This window comes from Rattus rattus, chromosome 4 (assembly GCF_011064425.1).
Source record: "Rattus rattus isolate New Zealand chromosome 4, Rrattus_CSIRO_v1, whole genome shotgun sequence".
NCBI lineage: Eukaryota > Metazoa > Chordata > Mammalia > Rodentia > Muridae > Rattus > Rattus rattus.
Genome location: NC_046157.1, coordinates 4,457,498 through 4,480,598, shown reverse-complemented (window position 1 = coordinate 4,480,598; position 23,101 = coordinate 4,457,498). Strand labels below are relative to the sequence as shown.

Here is a 23,101-nt window from a genome sequence, read left to right as displayed (position 1 = left end):
TCTTTCCATGTGTTGTGTGTGTATACACTTATAATTTGGCAAAAGAAATCCAGCATCTTGCATTTGTAGCATTCCTATATAATATTACTCTTCAGACAGAGCTTTAAACAACTGTTTTTCATGTCTTTTGGAGTAACCAAGGGACGCACATAGACTTCTACCTTGCAGCTACTGAAAGATTTTAAAATTAAAATGTAACAAAGAATATGGCTCTTCCTATGACTCTGGTACACTAAAAAAAAGTTCAGACAGGATAAAGAAATTGTCTGGGGAATAAATTAAAAATCTTTATTTCTGACATAATGTCTTAGATCTTAAATCTTAAGTCCTGGTATCTTGGTTCCTAAAAATAGCTGTTCTCTAACATAAGGTGCTAAATGATAGTTTCTAGCATTGGAAAAACTATTTTTGCTCTACTGTCCTCAAGGCATGCTGATGGACCACCGAGACATAATCTGAGAGCATACACTTGTGCATTCCTTTTTTAGAAATTTAACATGTAAATGTTAATATGTGAAATGTAAGCTTATTATAGACCCTGTGGCTGAATCAGGAATTGAAAAATCTAAGAGGACATATAGGATGTTCCTTCCTCTACAGCTAGACTTGTGTTTAAGGAAGTAAAGGAAAATGCCTCTAAAAGGTTTCTCTTTATTCAGAAGGCATGATACAGATGACTAGTTTTTTTAAAATGTCAGTTTACTCAGTATGAACAATAATAATCTATCATCTATAAAGATAATGTTTGACTCATCCCAACAGGAACACAGGTTGGGAGTCTGAGATATGTAAATGCTGTGCTGGGGACTAGAAATCAATTAATCATCAAACTGGAGCTCATGTCCAGGGAGAGAGCCCACTGCCCTAATGTATACAGGCACCACTGCTTTTCTGGGACATGTGGATCTGTTTTTAAATCCTGGTCAGCCACTCAATATATTAATTCCCTCTAACTAGTCTTCTATGCATGCTCTCCCTACTGAACAAGAGTGCTGTGGATGAGGATGAAAAGTATATCTAAGAGCATATTACTCTCCCTGTTTTCTTGTCTTATCCAGATCAGAATCAAAGTCCTTTGCTCCCTATACAATTGCCCTCATACCTGCCCTTCACAAGCACTTGTCTCATAGTTTTTGTCCTCATTGACTCCTCATCCTGACTCTGTTCCTTGTTCATCACTGTGAGTAGGGGACTTCAAAAAGACCTAGCAACATGATGCCTTAACCTAGTGGCTCAGGGAAGGCTCCATTCCACCTGTCCATTACCCTTAATCTCTCATGACTTCACATACACTCACTCACACTTAAATAACAAATGGACTTATATAATAATGTAATATCAGGTCATATCCTTGAAATATGTTTTGTCTAGTCTTGTCATCAGCTTAATTTGTGCTAGAGATTACATGATCTTCTAAGAATTAATGGACAGAGCATGCAATCATCTAGAAAGAGGAAAGGTGTTCTGAAGGTATATCATAAGGGTAGTGACTGTAGATTTTATTTATACTTCATGTTTATCTGTTGGTTTATACCATGTATTTAATAAATGTTATAAGGAAGCACAGGATTCTTCTGTTGTCATATTTACTCTATGCCAAGTGGTCCTGTGCACTTGCAACATTCCTGCCTATGCATTTCTCATTATCAGTATTTGTTTATAATTTATAAATTATTTTTATAATTATATTATTGTTTATAATTTCTTTGTATCTCTAGATAATTTACAATTCCAATTTTCTGTGATAAACATAGTTTTACAATTGTTTTGTGCTCAACATAGACAAATGGAATGCTGAAAGCTCTGTTATTACATATGAATTATTTCACAATGTACCTTTTGTTGTTCTTCATTTTTGAAAATATCAGTAATCCAACATGACTATCCAGACCAGTAACATTTCTAGGCTGTGTGGTTAGTAGTTCTCCCAGCTACAAGGGCTCATACATGTAAAGCATGCACTCTTGTACTGAAAAAAGGAAAGAGGAAAAAAAGCATGTATTGGAAAGATGATACATATTTATGGATTTTGCACTCTTGAGAGAGCAGATAAAGAAGAATCAGATGACATAGAGCAGAGCAGCAGGAGACACCATTACAGAGGCCATAGAAAAATAGAAAATATCCTGGCAAGAATGTCTGTTCTCTTTAGGTGATATTTTTATTTCAAATTATAATATAGTTACATTATTTCCATTTTCATTTCCCCCATCAAGGCTGTATCATGTATTCTTCCTGCTCTCTTGCAAATTTAATTTGTTATTCTACCCCAAGCTTCTAGAAAATATATACATACCTGTAAATTATGCAGATGGAGCATGTTATACTTCTATATTTAGGAATAGATGATAATATATACACATAAACATATAACTTAATCATTTTATTATTGTTTAATTTATTAATTCTAAGCATGGACAATTATTTTTTTCTGGTTTACTTTTTTTTATTAGACATATTTCTTTATTTGCATTTCAAATGTTGCTCCCTTTCCCGGTTTCCTGTTCAGAATCCCCCCTCACTTCCCCCTCTCTCATATGGATATTCCTCCCCCATACAGCTCCCTTACCACTCCCCAACATTCCCCTGCACTGGGGGTACAACCTTGGCACGATCAAGGGCCACTGGTGTCCCAACAAGGCTATTCTCTGCTACATATGAAGTTGGAGCCCTGAGTCAGTCTTTTGGTAGTGGTTTAATCCCTGGAAGCTTTGGTTGTTGTTTTATTGTCCTTAGTTGAGTCACTGACATGTGTAATAAAATATATGTAATATAAATGACACAATTAATAAGAGCAAGTAGTTACTCTATTATGTGGGCTGCTGAGATGGTTTAGCAAGTAAAGATTTGAATGGAGGAAGGATGGAGGGAGAAAATTGACTCTTGAAGTGGTACTCTATCATCTACTCAAGGATCATGGTATGCACGCACCCCCCAATGACACATAAATTTATTTAAAATATAAAAAATTTTAAAGTGTGGGTGAGGAAAAAGTCAAGAACTCACTTCTGCACATTTTCTTCTACAATGAACAGGTTTTTAAAAGCTTCTCAATTCTGTCAATGGAGAAACTGAACTTCAGAACAAGGAAAGAAAGCAGTGAATATAAGCAACATTTGTAGCATTTGGAAATATTTATATAATATCTATAATTATAAATATGACAAACATACATATTATGCAGTGTGTGTCATTTGTTTTATTAAAACGTTCATTTTGAGTATGTATTCAGTTGATATTGCTAAATTCCACAAATCAAAGCATTTCACAGAAATGAACACACAAAATAGCATTTAATGACTAGTGTGGATCTGAGCATATGCAAAACCTTTTTGTTCTAGGAGAGAGAATTGGGAATGGATGGAATTTTCCAGAAAAGCAAAGACTCACTAGAGATTTTGAGAGTCAGAACATTAAGGAACAGATCCTTGTCTGTAGTATGGTTAGTTAGGGGAAGAGGGCCAAGAAGGAGGTAATACAGAGTTTAGGGTGGGTGGGTCATGAGGTCAACATGGCCATCTGAGTTGTGAACATGGCCTGGGAAGAAACATTCAGTTCAGAATTCAAAATACATTCAACAGAATGATGGTGCTGGAAGATGAACAATTCAGTATAAACATTCAGTATAAACTCGTTCCTCTTTATTCTGTTCTACTTCATAAGTATATTTGCTTTCAGGTCACTCTTCAAGAAATATAAAGATATACATTTTCATGGAAAAGTGGAATCAAAGCTCAAGTGATTTCACTCTGTTAGGGTTGCTTCCACAGAACCAAACTGGCCTCCTACTTTTGCTACTCATCATCTTTGTCTTCTCTCTGGCCTTGTTTGGAAACTCAGCCATGATCCACCTCATTCGTGTGGACCCAAGGCTTCACACCCCCATGTACTTTCTCCTGAGCCAGCTCTCTCTCATGGACTTGATGGATATTTCTACCACTGTTCCCAAGATGGCATTTAACTTCCTCTCTGGCCAGAAAAACATCTCTTTTCTGGGTTGTGGAGTGCAGTCCTTTTTCTTTTTGACTATGGCAGGTTCTGAGGGCTTACTTCTGGCTTCCATGGCTTATGATCGTTTTGTGGCCATCTGCCATCCCCTTCATTATCCCATTTGCATGAGCAAAATAATGTGTCTGAAGATGATCATAGGATCCTGGATATTGGGCTCCATAAATTCTTTAGCACATACTGTCTATGCCCTTCATATTCCTTACTGCCGTTCTAGGTCCATTAACCATTTCTTCTGTGATGTTCCAGCCATGTTGCCCCTGGCCTGTATGGACACTTGGGTTTATGAGTACATGGTGTTTGTGAGCACGAGTCTCTTTCTCCTACTGCCTTTTCTTGGCATCACAGCTTCTTATGGTCGGATCCTTTTTGCTGTCTTCCATATGTGCTCCAAAGAGGGAAAGAAAAAGGCCTTCACCACATGTTCAACTCACTTAACTGTGGTGACATTTTACTATGCACCTTTTGTCTACACCTATCTTCGACCTAGAAGTCTTCGTTCCCCTACAGAGGATAAGATTCTGGCTGTTTTCTACACTATCCTCACCCCCATGCTCAACCCCATCATCTACAGCCTGAGGAATAAGGAGGTCCTAGGAGCCATGACAAGAGTCTTTGGGACATTCTCTTTCATGAAACCTTGATCATTCACTTCCTCTGAGAAATATCATAGACATGTGTTATTTATTGGAAATGTAATGTGTGCCACATATATGTAATAATTTTCTGGTGATCTATCACTAGTTAATATTAAAACATTCATTATTAAAATTAATATAATTATTCACATATTTATTTAATTCTTAACACTAATTAATAACATTAAATAATGAATGATATGGTATATTATACCTTAAGAGTTTACAAATATTACTGTGACATGATACTATTTATGCTGATATTATCACGTGTTTGTACAAAACTAACATGAATTAATTACATTGATTTTATATTTTTTTTCATTCTTTTCATTAGTAAATGTGTATGTATATTCAATATGTACAACATACTATAGTTTTGAATGTACCCATTTAAGAATAAATTTGAATGTAACCAATACCCACTTGGTGTCTGTGTCTACAATGTAGAAAAATTGAGCCGTCTCAAGGTCATGAAATGTTTTAAGAACATAAGCTTTAATGACACTAAGTACTATTTCATCCCATGTAGAATATTGTCATAAAAAAGACAATGTTTATCAAATCCTGTTGTGAGTGGAAATATGAGGAGTATGTTTCATTAATAACATAAAATTAGAGAAATTGTGGAATCTGTCAATTCCCCTATGGGTCAAAATTGAAATATAACAAACTCAAAATGATTAAAGGACATACCCCACTATTCAACATATATGTAGCACTTACTGAAATGCTGTTCTTGTCAATCAAAAATTGTTTAGGTACGTTATTCTGCATTTGAATCAATATAGTTAAACACAATGTTTCAAATATCTCAAAGACAGGATATTGAATACATTCATCCCAAAAAAGTAAAAAAGTTTCAGATATAAATTTGCTAATTACCCTGATTCTGTCACTATATAATATTTACATGTATCATAATGTTACATTGTACCTCATAAATAAGTATATTTATTTTTCAGCTGAAATATTTTTCATATACACATGATATTTTATAATGTGTCATTGGTATACTAAATATTGATAGAATGAGAAGCAATAAAATATAACTGCATGGCATTAATGATTTTAAAGTTCTCATTTGTTTCTTTTCTTTTAAGCATGCTTCTGTGAACTGTGATTCATAGATACTGACCACCTTACCAAATGTTTCTGTATGAGACTATTCTAGAGGGACTTATTTGACCTAGAATTTTTCTTATTTTCATAAAACATGGAAATGAATTATTGGGTAGCACCATTTCAGATTTATATGTGTTTTTATTTAGCTTAAACTTGTTTTGTGCATTGTGACTAATCTCTCTGATATGTGTCCATAATCAGTTTGTTTATATTTCATTGAACATTTTTGAAAGTATAATTGTCAGGCTATTAACCTGTAGTTTTCTTTGTTTTTGTTGTGTCTTTACATTGTTTTGGTAGTAGAGTAATACTGGCATTGTGAGAGATGTTTAGAATGCTCCTTCTGGTTCAGTTTATGTGTTTGTATAATTTAATAAGGATTTGACTTGAGAACCTCAAAGAAAGTCTGGTAGAATTATTCTGCCCATCTCTCTGGTCTTGGGCTTGTTTTATGTGATAGAATTTTATTACTATTTGAATCTCCTCATTTAAGGTATATCTATTTAAATCGTTCATCTTTTCTTAGTTTAACTTTGGTGGATTTCATGCATCTGGAAATCTAGTCATTTCTTCTATATTTTTCAATTTAGGAGGATATAGGGCATTCAAATATTTCTTTGTAGTATATTGCACTGCCATGGTGCATTTTGTGATGCTTCTAAGACCATTAATGATTGTGCAAGGTTTAGTGATCTTTTTTCTTTTGGTTAATTGTCCAAGGCTCTGTCTTTATCTTTGAGTAGCAGGGATGCTTGGATATCCAAAGTCAATTAATGTAATAAATCACATTATATAAAAGCAAAAATCACATGATTCTTTCAATAAATGCAGAAAGAGCTTTTGACAAAATTCACCATGTGTTCATGATGAAGGTTATAGAGTAAGATTAGAGCAAACATTTCAACATAGTAAATCTATGTATGTGATCCTAAAGCCTAAAGCAGTTTAAATCAATAAAACAATCTATTATTAATTATACTTTAACCATAAACAATGCAGATCTACCCATTCTCCAGTCCACTTTAATAGAGTATTCAAAGCACTTCATGAGTCAATGAATCCAATGGATTGTGAATAAATGAAGCCAAAGAAAGAAATTATAAGAATACAAATAGGAAAAGAAATAATCAAATTATTCCTATTTTCAGATGACATGGTATTATATGTAAAAAATCCCTAAAATTACATTGAAAATTGCTAAGATGATCAACAATCTCGATGAAGTGGCAGTACATAGGATTAATTCTACAAAATTTCATACCTTTTTTGTAAAGAAACAACAAACAGCCTTAAAAGAGATCCTAGACACACTTGCACTTATGGCAGGAAAAGACATGTTAGAATGAACCTAATCAAAGAGGTGAAGGATATTTACAATGAGACATTTAAATCTCTGCAGAAAGAGATTGAGAGACACTAGTATGTGCAAGGACAGGCCATGCTTACAATTTGATACAATTGGCTATTATTCTGATTAAGTTTCCCTTTAGTAGTTACTTGTGGTTTTTCTCTCGCAGTTTCAATGCAATTTCTAACAATGTGTGTTTCGAGTTTTAACTCTAATATTATGTATGGTGTTTCTTTTGGTCATATTTGATGTTCTGTTGTTCTGTGTATGTTGTCTTCTCTGTATGAATACTTTTTCCTTTTGTTTGGGCATGTTTTCCTCTATGAACATCATAATACTTGATGAATGGCCTAGAAGTTTTCTTCTTCCATTTCTTTAATTCAAAGATTTGGTCTTTTGGTGGTGTCCAAAAGTTGTTGAACAGTCCTTTCAGGTTTAAAATTTGAACATATTTTTTTTCAGGCATTCTTTTTTATTAACTTGAGTATTTCTTATATACATTTCGAGTGTTATTCCCTTTCCCGGTTTCCGGGCAAACATCCCCCTAATCCCTCCCCCTCCCCTTCTATATGGGTGTTCCCCTCCCCATCCTCCCCCCATTGCCACCCTCCCCCCAACAATGTAGTTCACTGGGGGTTCAGTCTTAGCAGGACCCAGGGCTTCCCCTTCCATTGGTGCTCTTACTAGGATATTCATTGCTACTTATGAGGTCAGAGTCCAGTGTCAGTCCATGTATAGTCTTTAGGTAGTGGCTTAGTCCCTGGAAGCTCTGGTTGCTTGGCATTGTTGTACATATGGGGTCAAAATTTGAACATATTTTTAAATTCTGTGATTAAAGTCCTCTATTTTATCTTCAAATCCTGATAGTTTGTCTTCTAAGTCTTTCTATTAGTAAGATTTTCCCCTTAGTTCCCTAATTGTGATATTGAATTTTCATTTCTATCTTGCAACTTATGGAATAAAGAGTTTATTTGGGTATATAGTTCCAGATTATTGCAGCAGGAGCAGGATGCTGAGAGGTCATTTCTTGGACTTCAAACAGGAGGGAGAGAGAACCTCTGGAAGTGGCTTGAGCTTTAAAGTCTTAAAGCCACCTCCCCCCTAGTAATAAATTTCTTCCAATAAGACTATTAAAACTCTCCAAACATCATTACCAACTGAGGACTTCATATTCAAATGTCCAAGTTTACAGAGGTCATTTTTTTCAAACAGCACAGACATAAATAAGAAACTTATTGCTATACTTACAAAGTTCATTGGGTTATTTATTTCTGTCCCCCTTTTTTATTGGATACATTTCTTTATTTCCATTTCAAATGTTACTCCCTTTCCTGGTTTCCTGTCTACAAGTCCCCTATCCCCTTCCCCTCTCCCATAAGGGTGTTCCCCTCATTCACCCCATTACCACCCCCCAATATTCCCCTCCACTGGAGGATCCAATCTTAGCAGTACCAAGGGCTTCCCCTTCCACTGGTGCCCCAACAAGGCTATTCACTGCTGCATATGCAGTTGGAGCCCAGGGTCAGTCCATGCATAGTCTTTGTGTAGTAGCTTAGTCCCTGGAAGCTCTGGTTGGTTGGCATTGTTGTTCTTATGGGGTTGCAAGCCCTGTCAGCTCTTTCAATTCTTCCTCTAATTCCCCCGAAGGGGGTCCCATTCTCAGTTCAGTGGTTTGCTGCTAGCATTCACCTCTGTATTTGACATGCTCTGGATGTGTCTCTCAGGAGAGATCTATATCCGGTTCCTTTCAGCATGCATTTTTTTAGCTTCATCAATCTTATGTAGTTTTGGTGGCTGTATAGATATGGGCCACATGTGGGGCATGCTCTGAATGGCTGTTCCTTCAGTCTCTGCTCTAAACTTTGCCTCTATATCCCCTCCTATGGATATTTTTGTTCCCCCCTTTAAGAAGGAGGGGAAGCATCCGCATTTTGGTCATCCTTCTTCGTGAGCTTCCAGTGGTCTGTGGATTGCATCTTGGGTAATTTGAACTTTTCGGCTAATATCCACTGATCAATGAGTGCATACCATGTGTGTTTTTCTGTGATTGGATTACCTCACTCAGGATGATATTTTCTAGTTCCATCCATTTACCTATAAATTTCATGAAGTCATTGTTTTTGATAGTTGAATAGTACTCCATTGTGTAGATGTACCACATTTTCTGTATCCATTCCTCTGTTGAAGGTCATCTGGGTTCTTCCCCGCTTCTGGCTATTATAAATAAAGCTACTATGAACATAGTGGAGCATATGTCTTTGTTTTATGTTGGAGCATCTTTTGGGTATATGCCCAAGAGTGGTATAGCTGGGTCCTTGGGTAGTGCAATGTCCAGTTTTCTGAGGAACCTCAGACTGATTTCCAGAATGGTTGTACCAGTCTGCAATCCCACCAACAATGGAGGAGTGTTCCTCTTTCTCCACATCCTCGCCAGCATCTGCTGTCACCTGAGTTTTTGATCTTAGCCATTCTGACTAGTGTGGTGGAATCTTAGGGTTGTTTTGATTTGCACTTCCCTGATGACTTAGGATATTGAACATTTCTTTAGGTGCTTTTTGGCCATTCGATAATCCTCAGCTGAGAATGTTTTGTTTAGCTCTGTACCCCATTTTTAATAGGGTTATTTGACTCTCTGGAGTCTAACTTCTTGAGTTCTTTGTATATTATGGATATAATCTATCTATCAGATGTAGGATTGCTGATGATCTTTTCCCAATTTGTCGGTTGCCGTTTTGTCCTAATGACAGTGTCCTTTGCCTTACAGAAGCTTTGCAGCTTTATGAGTTCCCATTTGTCGAATTCTGATCTTAGAGCATAAGCCATTGGTGCTTTGTTCAGGAAATTTTCCCCAGTGCCCATGTGTTCCAGACTCTTCCCCACTTCTTCTATTAGTTTGAGTGTATCTGGTTTTATGTGGAGGTCCTTGATTTACTTGGACTTAAGTTTTGTACAGGGCGATGAGAATGGATAGATTAGCATTGAACCAGCACCATTTGTTGAAAATGCTATCTTTTTTTCCATTTGATGGTTTTAGCTCCTTAGTCAAAGATCAAGTGACCATAGGTGTGTGGGTTCATTTCTGTGTGTGGGTTCATTTCTGGCTCCTCAATTCTATGCCATGGTCTACCTGTCTGTCTCTCTACCAATGCCATACAGGTTTTATCATTATTGCTCTGTAATACTGCTTGAAGTCAGCGCTGGTGATTACTCCAGAAGTTCTTTCATTGGTGAGAATAGTTTTCACTATCCTGGGTTTTTTGTTATTCCAGATGAATTTCAAGTTTCTCTTTCTAACTCTATGTAGAATTGAGTTGGAATTTTGATGGGGATTGCATTGAATCTGTAGATTGCTTTTGGTAAAATGGCCATTTTTACTGTATTAATTCTGCCAATCCATGAGCATGGGAGACCTTTCCATCTTCTGAGATCTTCAATTTCTTTCTTCAGAGACTTGAAGTTCTTGTCATACAGATCTTTCACTTGCTTGGTTAGAGTCACACGAGGTATTTTATATTATTTGGGACTAATATGAAGGTGTCATTTCCCTAATTTCTTTCTCAGCCTGTTTATCCTTTGAGTAGGGAAGGCTACTGATTTATTGAGTTAATTTTATCTAGCCACTTCACTGAAGGCATCCCTTAGCCAGGATATTAGGGTAAAGTGAAGACCAGCAGTTCTCTAAGAATATTCCGGCCTTTAGCACCAGATTGAGTCTTGTGAGGTAGCTAGTCTCATGGACTGAATATCTACTTGATTTTTGGCCTTCCTAATATTCAGAATACATCCTATAAGGCAGTCTAATATATATATTCTGTCTGCTCTTTTCCTTTAGAAAAAAACCAATTATTTTGCTAGTTCAAGGATAAAATCCTAGAATATTTATAGGGATAACAGAATTTGTAGATTGATTTTTGATTTTGACATTTGGGTATTCTTGCCATTTTTACAATGTTTATTTTACCAGTTCATACATTCCATATTCATTCCCCGCCCCTCCCCTGTCTGTCTTTCTGGTTGGATCCCCAGGTGGAGCAGGCTCTGGATGGCTTTTCCTTCAGTCTCTGCTCTAAACTTTGTCTTTGTATTTCCTCCTATGAATATTTTTGTTACCTCTTCTAGGAAGGACTGAAGCTCTTCTTTTTATTGCATTAATACATATAATAGCTGAAGCATACATGTAAGACTATGAGAACAATAAACATCATTAAAAACAGTAGTTAAGATATAAGAATTCATCCCAACATTAGGTAGCACTCAGGGAGTCTTGTGGAAGTGTTGGGGGGAAGGATTAAGGGACCTTGAGATGATAGCAACTCTATAAGAAGACCAACAGAGTCAACTAGCCTAGACCCCTGGAGGCTGAACCATCAAACAAAGAGCATACAAGAGGTAGACCTAGTACCCATACCCCACACATATGTAGCAAATATGCAGCTTGGTCTTCATGTGGGTCCCCCAAAACTGGACTCTCTTACCTGACCATGGATTCTGTTCCCCTAACTGGGCTTCCTTGTCTGGCCTCATTGGGAGAGTATGTGCCTAGTTCTGTAGTGACTTGAGGTGCCAGAATAGGTTGGTGCCTTCTTCTTCTCAAGGGTGACTGGGAGGGATGGGGGAAAGGAGCCTTGTGATGGACTGGGAGGTGGGAGGGCTGTGATTAGTGAATAAATAATAAATTAATTACTAATAAATATATAAATTGATTATATATAAACAATATATAATTATATTTTGTTATGGTAAAAATATAAAAGTGGTGGGACCAGTTCCAGCACATACCCTGGCGGTCACTAGTTCTGGCTCTAACAGGCCACTGGAACTAGTGCTGATTCATTTCAGATTAATATCTTTCCTGGTGGCTCTCTGCTAGCTGCAAACTCTCTGGTTCTAGCCACCCAGTAAAATTAAGACTCAACAAACTGCAACCCAACAATCAGATTTACATGTTAAATTCTCAATCCACGCAATAAACTTACAACCAGTTGATAAGGATATAAACTGCCCACCTAAATAGGGTATAATTTGGTCATCTAGACAACATAAAATCCTGTACACATTCATTTCTTAAGAATAGCCTTAACAATGTGTAAATGTGCAGAGAGGAATCTTAACGTCCACCACCATGTTCTCTCAGCTGCCTCCTTCCTCCTCGCTCTGGCCTCACCCATCTCTCTTAACCTTTTCTTCCACCTGTCCTTCCTTCTCATCCAATGACAGGCATCTTTCTATCCTGTACCTGCCTTCACCTGCATAATGACATCAACCTGTAATATTATATGTAATATATACTAATATTATGAATATAGTCATCATATATATATAAAGAAGGTCAGGGTACAATATATCATATATCTTATAATATAGATAATTATAAAGTATACAACATATAATAATATATAAAATATATAAATATTATATATATAAAATATAAATAAGTAAATTAGCTAATTTATAAAGTGAATGATTAATTAATGGTAGAATGTGGAAGACAATAATAATGATTGTTAATGTACTGAATTGACTTATCAGTCCCAGGAAACTTTAAAGAAATTGATAAAATTCCTTTCTCAACCTTGGTCTAATTCCTGTATCATTAGTAACTTATCCCATAACATGGTAATCTCTATGGACCTTATCAAGAGAACACACACACACACACACACACACACACACACACACACACACACACACACACACACACAGAGAGAGAGAGAGAGAGAGAGAGAGAGAGAGAGAGAGAGAGAGAGAGAGAAGAGAAAGAGAATCCATTAGGGTTTGGACTTGGACTCATATTTGGCAGTGCTCCTATGGAAGAATACAGTTGCTAAGCACAGCATGGAAGATAAATATATTCATTGGCTTGAAGCTTCCAAAAGTGATTTTATTTATGTGATTACTATAGGACAACTGTGAGGTACTGACATAAAGAAATTGTGATCCCAAAGAGATAAAAATCGTGTGTATACTAAACTAGTTTTTATATATAGTTGTTATATTTGTGCCTACATTTAAAAAATGCTGAAGGAAATTTGTTTCAGAATTAATGGAATCTATTTACAATGTATAAGCAATCAGTATATTTAAATTTTTTCTTGATTTGGGAACAGGAACAGTGATATTTCAGACTGAAGTTGGTTTAAGACAACATATTTTGTAAAGTCATACATATATATTATATATGTGATGATATTTAAAATCTATAAGATTATATAATTCTTAAAATTATTATAAATCTGTGATTAAAGATATATAAAGTGAATTGACACTAAAGCTAAAAATTTAGCTGATGTATTTTCTAAAATTTCCTATATGTGTGGTAAAAATTGCTATTATTCATATTAAATGATAGTAATTTCTTGAAATAGTTAATTATAAAGATAAAAGGAGTGGTTAACAAAATATGTGTTACATGAATTCAAATAGAAACTTAAAATTTGAGAGTGTTTTGAGTTAAATAATCCAAGCTATTTACAGAAAACTTTATGCCTCCAGGATCACTACTATTTATTATGGAAAGGAAGAACAGTCAGAACGTGTCCAGGTAAGCACTTGTCATCGCATTCACGTTCTTTCCCTGGTATGATTCCTTTCGGCAGAGGAGATTCGTCTTGATTGAAACAGTCCCCTAGTTAAGTTTCATATTTCAGGAAGTGGGTGCAGTGACAGGAGTAGTGGGCTTCAGAAACAGGTGTCAGTGCAGTCTGAGGGAGCAGTGGAAGCAATTTCATAATGAGGAGCAACTGGGAACTCACTTCTAACAGCGCTGGCAGGATGGGAAGAGGACTGCGTTTCTATAAGAGGGCTTCTGATAGAACCCAGTGAAATTCAGTGGGGAAGGCATGTTTAAGAGGGTCGATTTGCTAGTGATTAAAGGTTGAATTTCTGATATTGGGATGATATAAAGTATTTGTCGGTGAGTGCAGGGCTATCGGGTTCCAAGGGCGAATTTATTGTTTTTCACCTCATTTCATTTATATAAACTGTTATTTTAAAAAATTCTCACTTAGATTTTATGAGAAATGCAAACGTCTTATAAAGAGACAGGCATACTTTACATAAATAACAGGATGGTGGCTAAATTACCCATCTATGGACCAACAGTATATTTTGTAAACTTAAGACTTTACTATAAATCTATGAGACATTCAAAAGAATATTGAAAATTGTATGTTTCAATTACTCATTCTTTCAACCTAAAATTTACTTTTTTCATTTTATTTATTTTAACTTCTTTGTAATAACAAAAATTTTAGTTAAGTAATAATCATTCATTAACAATCTTTGTTACCTCTAGAAAATTAAGTAGTACAGGAAAATTTAGATACCAGGACACTGAACAATACAGTGGTGACTAATATGTGGTGATGATCATACGCTGGTGGCCATGCTGATGCAGGTGCTAGAAAGTAACTAGTGCCAACTGTTAGAGCCACTACTCTGTTAATGTAACTAAAAGCCTCTGCATGAATTTTCTGTGGATAATCTCATGAAAATTTTTCAAATACTTATTTTTTTAAAAAAGTTCTCATGAATTACAGAACTCCCAAATCAGTGTTCGATAATCTAAGCTTACAACTAAATAGATTTATGTCAAATGTATATTTCAAACTCTTTTCAACAGTGTGGTATAAAGATGCACCATCCTTCAATCTGACTGAAATTAAAAGGACAAATGTATCTGTTTATTCCTCAAAGTACCATGCATGTACTTATGCAGTATCTAACTATCCATGAATGCTAATTTATCAGTGCAGCATTTCAAGCTAGCGAGTACAAATCGTAACTCAAATAGTAAGTACAGATATGTGATTTTGAAGCACACCTGTAGATTCAAGTACTGTGTATGTTAAGACATTTCATCAAAAGAATTACGGTTCTTATCACACATATTCTCCTAAGTGATCCCGATTTACAACTGATTGGATAATATTACAAAAGAAATACTAAAGCAACACAAGAGATTACACTTAATTTTCTTTTGTAAAATGTGTTGTGAAAATGTTGAAGAAATGAGGGACCTCATGCATATGTCAATGGGAGGACACTTTTGAGGACAATGTCTATACTCCAGAGGTCAATTTTTTCCAGGTTATTTGATATGGATTCTGTATGAAAACTACACTATAAATATATATGCATACATAGCTGAAAATAAAAAAAATCTTGTCTGTATTTACAGATTAATGTATAGTCGGGAATGAAAAATAAATGACAAACCCCATTTTCATGGCAGATGCATATACTGCCAGTCAATGGAGGGAGAGGTACCCTCACCTTCAATGCATTCTTAGCTATACAGATAGCATGGGGTGAAAGTGATCCTTTCTCAGAAAATGAAGCAGGGGAACTACTATAGAAATGCAGATCCACTGCACGTTTAGGAAAACTAGGTGGCTCCTGTCTGACAGGTTCCTTCCTGTCTGACGTGTGGATAAAAGGTTTTTATAGGATATCTTCAAGAGAAGGTGAAAGGCAGTGTCTCAAGCTTGTGCGAATGATGGTGTAATGTAGTTTCAGATTCACATGTGTATAAAGGTCCTAGATTCTGTACAAAGCCTAAATTCACCAAGAACAGCCTTTCAGTGAGCAGCACTAATGTAAAGGACAAGTTATAGAAAATGGTCTTGTTGTAGGAACACTTCAATAAATGTCACAGGCCCCCTGAGTACTACACAGTTTCACTTTAAACTGCAAAATCAGGTTTGCATCTTTAAAATAACAAAAGTATATCTAAAACTATATGCTTTGTATGCTATATGGATAATAGAAGGAAAGATTTTTTTTTGTCAGAGTTTTACAAGTGACTACAAGTATAGGAAATTAGTGTGTATTACTGCCCATTGAATTCATGATACTGTAGCTTTTTAAAAGAAACTTTCATTAATGTTTGCCTGAATTAATAAAAATTTTGCATATTTAAAGAGGTATGTGCCATTATCTAATGCCTAAAAGTTAACAGTCAATCAGAGAAAACCTAACATCTGTATTTAGGGTCTACTTTTCTAACTCAGCATGATTATTTTTTCCTAGAACCATCCACTTACCTGCAAATTTCATTTTTTTTGTAATAATTGAGTAGTATCCCAGTGTGTAAATATACCACATTTTTTAATATCCATTAAATTATTGGTGGACATCTAGGCTGTTCACAGTGTCTGGCTGTTCTCTCTCTCTCTCTTTTTTTTTTTTTTAAAGATTTATTATTTATCATATATAAGTACTCTGTAGTTGTCTTCAGATACACCAGAAGAGGGCATCAGATCTCTTTACAGATGGTTGTGAACCACCATGTGGTTGCTGGGAATTGAACTCAGGACCTCTGGAAGAGCAGTCGGGGCTCTTAACCACTGAGCCATCTCTCCAGCCCCCCTGGCTGTTCTAAATAGAGCAGCAATGAGCACATATAAACAAATGTCCTTGGTAGAGCCCTTTGGGTAGATGCCCAAGAGTAGTACATCTGGATCTTGCAATAGGTTGATTTGCAGGTATTTGAAGAAATTCCACACTGCTTTTCATAAACCTGGAATGGTTTGCACTGCCACCAGCAATGAACAAGTATTTGCCTTTCTTCACAGCATCACTGGTATAAGTTGTCAAGTGTTTATTGCTTCAGAAATATCATCTCAAGATATGCAAGGGATAGGATAGGGCATCTATTCAAAGACAAACCGATATATAATACCTATGTCTGTGTCTGATCTGTCTCCTCTATGCTCCCAAAAAGAGATCAAGCAAATTTGCTTAAAAATTCTTTGCTTGATGCTATTTTTATACTAATGGCTCCTAGGCATAGTTGCACATATCTATAAACCCAGAAAATAGGCAACACTTGTCTACATGGAAAATTTTTGTGTTAGTCAAGGCTACATAATGATACCCTGTGGTCACTAGTGGTTACAATATTTTACAGGGTAGATGACCAAAATGAAATAGGAATACAATATGGAAGAGATTATAAATTATACCTTTGCTCCATATGAAGTTCTTGTCACCTTTTCCTGATTGCTCTACCTTCTTGTGTATAGTGCTCTGACCACAATTTGTTAGGGGAATCAAGGCAAGTTAAGATCTATTTGAATGATCGGTAAAGATCATTCAATGATTCGTTGCTATTTCGCCTTCAGAAAGAAAGAAAATTACACGACTTGGTTTCTTATATAAATAAAAATGTTATCTCCACTTTCAACTTTGAAACAAATATTTAGTGATAGAAACTATTTCCTGTCAGGTGCAGCGTTCCTTTAAATGTTACATTTCTCACTCTTGTCACATAGGAACAGCAAAACACTGATAGGTGAGCCTGTTTCTTTGACAGTTCAGAGATGTCACATTCAGGAACTGATTTCATATATCAGCAATTATTTCTCCTTGTGATTCTCCTCTCAGCATTAAACTTACTCATGGAAACACTGTTATATTCTACGTAAAGCACAGGTGGTGGCAGTCACCACCATGTTAATCACGTTAGTAATAATTAACATAACATTTCAATCTGCTACTTAAGAAAAATCAAGGTGAATGATACACTCTAAAGTCAGTCTAGGGTATTGGTCTCACGATGAACCCACATATGACCGTGAAAATTCTCTTTCCCAGAACTTCATCTGTTTTCAGTGGCCAGCTGAAATCCAAAGTTCCACTTCTGTTTCTCATTTATTTCAAGCTTCATGCATGCAGTAATTTAGTCTTTTGAGACGATTTTATGTCTGGTAAATTTTTATGTTATAGTTACAGCATCCCAAAGGATAAGGTAATTTCATAGCCATTCCTACTGCAGCTCAGGTCAAATATTTCACTCTTTCTCTTCTGTAATACGTGTGCAGATGCTCAGACAGCAAACCTTTTGGCTCCCTTTCTCCCTCCCCCTTCCCTCACAGCATAGCCACAGCTTTGCTATGTTTGTCCACAACTTTTATTCCATATTTTAAAAAGTATTGGCGTTTCCTGTACTAGCATGCATTGGTACAACACACTGCAAAGCCTGTAGGTGTTTGGTTGCTCCTACTGCATTTTTCATGTCTTCCTTTTTTTTTTTTTTCCTAAAAATGACCCTTACAGGTTCCCATCCTATATTTTATCCTGAAAAACCAAAATGATTTTTTTGAGAAAACCTTGTGCATTCTCAAGAAAGTTCTGTTCAATAAATACTTTTTCTTTACTTCTATGCACTATGTGCATGATATTTAGAGTACAGAGCCATGCATTTCAGTTTTGAGCAAATGTTTTGTTTTTTCTCTTAATAATTTCAAGCCACAATAATTTTGTGTTAGGCATTTTAAGGAATGCTTATAACTATGCATAAGTATCCAATCTTAAAACTCCCATTATTTTTTTCCTTGCATAGACTTCAGTCTTTCGTGTTGTATTTTTTTCTTTTAAATGTCTTCCAACTTGCTTTAGAAATTTCCTTAATTATATTTGATCAGATCTGGTCATTTTGCCTTCAGGAATTTATCGGATATCTTAAAACGGACTTCTTAAAAGAAGTGATGTCTGTACAGTGGACTTAACAACTCTCCATGTGCCCCCTGAAGATGCCAATTTTCCTGATAATATGTCCATTTCCCAATCAGTTCTTACTTATTCTATGGGTATGTTTGTGTGTTTATATGTATATGTGTTTGTATCTTCCTAAGTACTGTATCTCCCTCTTCAGTCTGCAGGTTCCCAGGCTGATATTCTTTGGTTCTAGCACAGAGAGGGATATCACACATTCTCTGAGTCCAGTATGCCAAGTCTCCTGCTGACAGCAATCTCTCTGGAGGAGCGTGAACCATTCTCATGCTCATCCTGAAGACTCAGCATTCCTTTTCCCTCCTAGCATTTAGCAAACTGATCTAGTCCATTAACAAGACTGAAACAAACTCTGAAAGGTCCTGCGTCCTCTTTTGTAATAATTCCTCTGCTTTATATTACCTAGTTTTAAATGCACAGTACTCATTTCTTTATTATTCCAGTTAATTCTAAGATGAAAAAGTAATAAATGTGTCTGCTTAAATTTCTACCTTATATTCTAGGTAAAAGAAGGGAAATTAAGGAGTGAAGAAAAAAGGAAAAGTGCTCTGTGAGGTTCCAAGAAGGGGCTGACACAACACTTGGTCATTTTGTGGGATGAGTGGATGTCCACAGACAGAGTCTAGTTAGAGTGTTCCCAATGTGCATTCAGAAGAAAAAGAAAATGACTTTGTATGGTTGAAAATTGTCAATAAGTACTATAGACTTTTAAAGAAATAATGACACTTGTGTTTTATAAGATCTTTTTTATTAATGTGAAGGGCATGTGTCAGAAAGAAATAGAAATTTCAATGATCCTATTAACTGTTACATCTTCACGTGTATCTTATGGCTAAGCTATGACAAAAGAAGAGTCATCCGGATTGGAAAAATGTATTAAACTATGGGTCTGTGTTTTAGACATTTAAAGTGATTCCAAACATGCAGTGTGGAGTCTCATGTTCATAATATCTCAACTGTTAGGAATAAAAATATCCAGTTTTAATAAGGCCATTATAGAAATATTTGTATACAAACTCAAGTCTTATTAAGATATTTTTCATATACATTGGTTTCCTCCAGATTTCTATATGAGACAGAAGAAGAGTCAAGGTACACTATGTATTCCTTTTTTAGCAGTTATGCTCAATCTCAGTCCGGTGAAAATCATGAATTGCATTATTTGATTGTCTTTAATATAATTGATTATTGCACATTTCTAAGAAAATGTAAATGAACACCCAATGGATAGTTATAATCAAACATTTACAGGTTTCATTTTATTGGGATTGTTCCCACCCTCAAAAATAGGTCTATTCCTCTTCATTCTCATTGTTGTCGTCTTCCTGACAGCTTGGATTGGCAACCTGTCGATGATCCTCCTCATCTTCCTGGATTCACATCTCCATACACCCATGTATTTTTTACTTAGTCAGCTTTCTCTCATTGACTTAAATTACATCTCTACCATTGTCCCTAAAATGGTGTCTGACTTTCTGTTAGGTAATAAGTACATCTCCTTCATTGGGTGTGGATTTCAGATCTTCCTCTTCTTGACTTTTGGGGGTGCAGAAACCCTTTTGCTGGCATCAATGGCCTATGACCGTTATGTGGCTATTTGTTTTCCTCTCCACTATGCCACACATATGAATAAAAGAGTCTGTGTGATGATGATAACAGGAGCTTGGGTTCTGGGCTCAATTAATTCCTGTGCTCACACTGGATATGCACTCCAAATTCCTTACTGCCGATCCAGAGCCATCAACCATTTCTTCTGTGACGTCCCTGCCATGTTGACTCTGGCTTGCATGGACACATGGGTCTATGAGTATACAGTGTTTGTGAGCACAATCCTCTTTCTTGTGTTTCCATTCATTGGAATAGTGTGTTCTTATGGTCGTGTTTTCCTAGCTGTCTACCGCATGCATTCTGGGGCAGGGAAGAAGAAGGCCTATTCTACCTGTAGCACCCACCTCACCGTAGTAACTTTCTACTATGCACCATTTGCTTACACCTATCTACGCCCAAGATCCCTCCGATCCCCAACAGAGGATAAGATTCTTGCAGTCTTCTACACAGTTCTCACCCCAATGCTCAATCCTATCATCTACAGCCTGAGAAACAAAGAAGTGATGGGGGCCGTGAAAAGGATGACTCACAGAATTTGCTTTGCAAAAATATAGACAAGTTGCCTACATGAATCCAGGATTTATGCCCAAGTATACACAGCATTAGCATTCTCCAGTTAAATCACAGCAATGGAAATATCCCGAAAGAGATCAGGATGATAAAGGGTTAAGTACTGGACTCAATCTTATAAATAAAAATTAGGGAGAAAAATGTCATTCTGTTTTCTTTGTCTCTTCTCATTTTATTCTTGAGATTATAATATAATTACAATTCTCCCTTACCTTGTTCTCTCCAACCATCCCACATGCCTCTTGCCACTTTACTCAAAATTCATTGCTTAATTTCCATAATTGTTTTTGCATGCACATATATGCATGCACATAGCCTGTTCTGTTGATATAATTTTACTTGCATGTAAGTTTTGAGGTCTTATGGATTGGCAACAGACAAGTGGGTGTGCTCTTCCTTGAGAGAAGATCACCTCTCCCAGATTTGCTTTCTTCAGTTGCCTAACGATTTCAGTACAGGGTTGAAGTGGCCTTTTCCTTGTCCTTTTGCATGTCCATTGGTGTCCTTGTTAAGCTCATATTTGGGCAGTCATATTAGTGAGCCTTATGGGTGTAGCTTCTGATGGTACTAACAGACAAAACATCAAAAGTCCCTGAACCGCTGGATCTTATTATCCTTCCATCCCCTCTTCTGTGGTGTTACCAAACTTTAGGTGTAGGGGTGTTTTATAGGTATTTCCATTTAAGGTAGGCTCCACAACTCTTCATTTTGATTGGTTGTGGCTTTTTGGTGGTAGTCTTCATCAGTTGCAAAGAGGAATTTCCTTGATGACAGCGAAGACTATGTATGTTTGTGGATATAGGGACAAATGTTTATAGGTTGCTGTTAGGGATTGTGCTGGTTTAATAAGTTAGTTGTCGTGGATTCTCATTCGGTGACCATGATTTCACTAGCACTGAGACTGAGTGGTTATCTGGGTTTCTATACCAGGTATGGCTTCCCTTTCATTGAGTGGGTCTTTAATCAAATTGGAGAGCTATTGGTTACCAGCAAGGAATGCATGCCACTTCTACGTCTTTAGAGCTATAATGCCATGCTGATCACTGGTGTTGTTCATAGTCATCACAGCTGAGTAGGACCTTTGCCTGCCTCCTTCTTTTGAAAGTTTTCATACTGCCTTATCGTACCATGAAAAGTAGTCCTCAGCTAGTGGTTATTCACATTAGTTCAACCTCAAGCGTCCCTGATTCCCGTTTCTGAAGAACATTCTATCTTCAGCAACAGGTATTTCCATGTCTGTGGGGGTGAGTAAACAACGGCAATGGCCGTAGGTGCATGTTTTGGAAATCTTTTGGACATCCCTGGCTAACAACTGAAAAGAGGGCTTCTTCTATGTGACATTGGGGTTTTTCTTAGGCGGCATTTGAATCATGGAAGGAGTACCATTAGCCCAGATAAGAAAGTTCATTAAAACTATGTATGTATATTGTAGGTATATATGTGGGGAAACATGTAATGTGGTTTTTTTGTTTTTGTTTTGTTTTGTTTTGTTAGACAAAAGTTAATTGTATGATTCCACGTGGCTTTTCAGGCATCCTTACTGTTATTCTATCCACTTACTTATTTCTGTGTTTACCTCCTTTTTTCTCCCTAAGGAGCTCCCCTTTTCTGTTCCCTGTGTATATATGATTTAGGTACTATACTTTCAAACACCTGCAAGTTATAGAATGTGGCACTTTAAAGATTAGGGAGTAACAGCGAATTTTAGTTTGAGCATCTGTTTAACTGTTAATGATATTTATTTATTAAAATTGTTTAGTTTATTTACATCTCAAACACTGTTCCCCTCTTGGTCTCTTCATCATAGAGTCACTCCCCCATCCCCTTCTGATTCTCCTGTGAAAGGGTGGGGACCCAAGATATCACCCTGCCCTGCCAGGCACATTAAGTATCTGCCAGATTGGGCACATTTTCTCTCACTGAGTCCAGACAAGGCATTCATGAAGACTGAGCTGCCTGTCTGCTACAGATTTATTTGTGTGTGGACCCTGTTCAGCCTTTTTATGTTCTTTGGTTGGTGGCTCAGATTCTGAGAGCACACAAGGGGCCAGGTTTGTTGACTCTGTTGGTCTTCCTGTGTGATTTCCATCTAAGTCAAAGCCTTCGATCCTTCCCCGAACTCATCCTAAGTATCTCCAAACTCTGTCTAATGTTTGGCTGTGGGTGTTTGCATCTGTGTCTGTCCACTGCTGGGTAGAGCCTCTCAGAAGACAGTTATACTAGGTTCCTGCATAACTGAGTATCATTAATAATCTCAGGGATTAGTGTTTACCCATGGGATTGGTTTTGA

At 36.5% G+C, this 23,101-nt stretch overlaps 2 protein-coding genes across 2 annotated transcripts; both read left to right on the top strand.

The window, feature by feature from the left end:
- The first annotated feature begins 3,713 nt into the window (after positions 1-3,713).
- Positions 3,714-4,652, top strand: LOC116897793 (olfactory receptor 2L13-like). Its single transcript, XM_032899214.1, has one exon. It carries the CDS (start codon positions 3,714-3,716, stop codon positions 4,650-4,652), a length of 939 nt encoding a protein of 312 aa, XP_032755105.1.
- A 15,204-nt stretch (positions 4,653-19,856) lies between these two features.
- LOC116897792 (olfactory receptor 2L8-like) lies at positions 19,857-20,795 on the top strand. Its single transcript, XM_032899212.1, has one exon. The coding sequence runs from the start codon at positions 19,857-19,859 to the stop codon at positions 20,793-20,795; it is 939 nt and encodes a 312-aa protein (XP_032755103.1).
- The last annotated feature ends 2,306 nt before the right edge of the window (positions 20,796-23,101 follow it).

Excerpts from the sequence above, each read along its gene's own strand:
- LOC116897792 (XM_032899212.1), top strand. The coding sequence starts at position 19,857 with ATGGATAGTTATAATCAAACATTTACAGGTTTCATTTTATTGGGATTG.
- LOC116897793 (XM_032899214.1), top strand. The coding sequence starts at position 3,714 with ATGGAAAAGTGGAATCAAAGCTCAAGTGATTTCACTCTGTTAGGGTTG.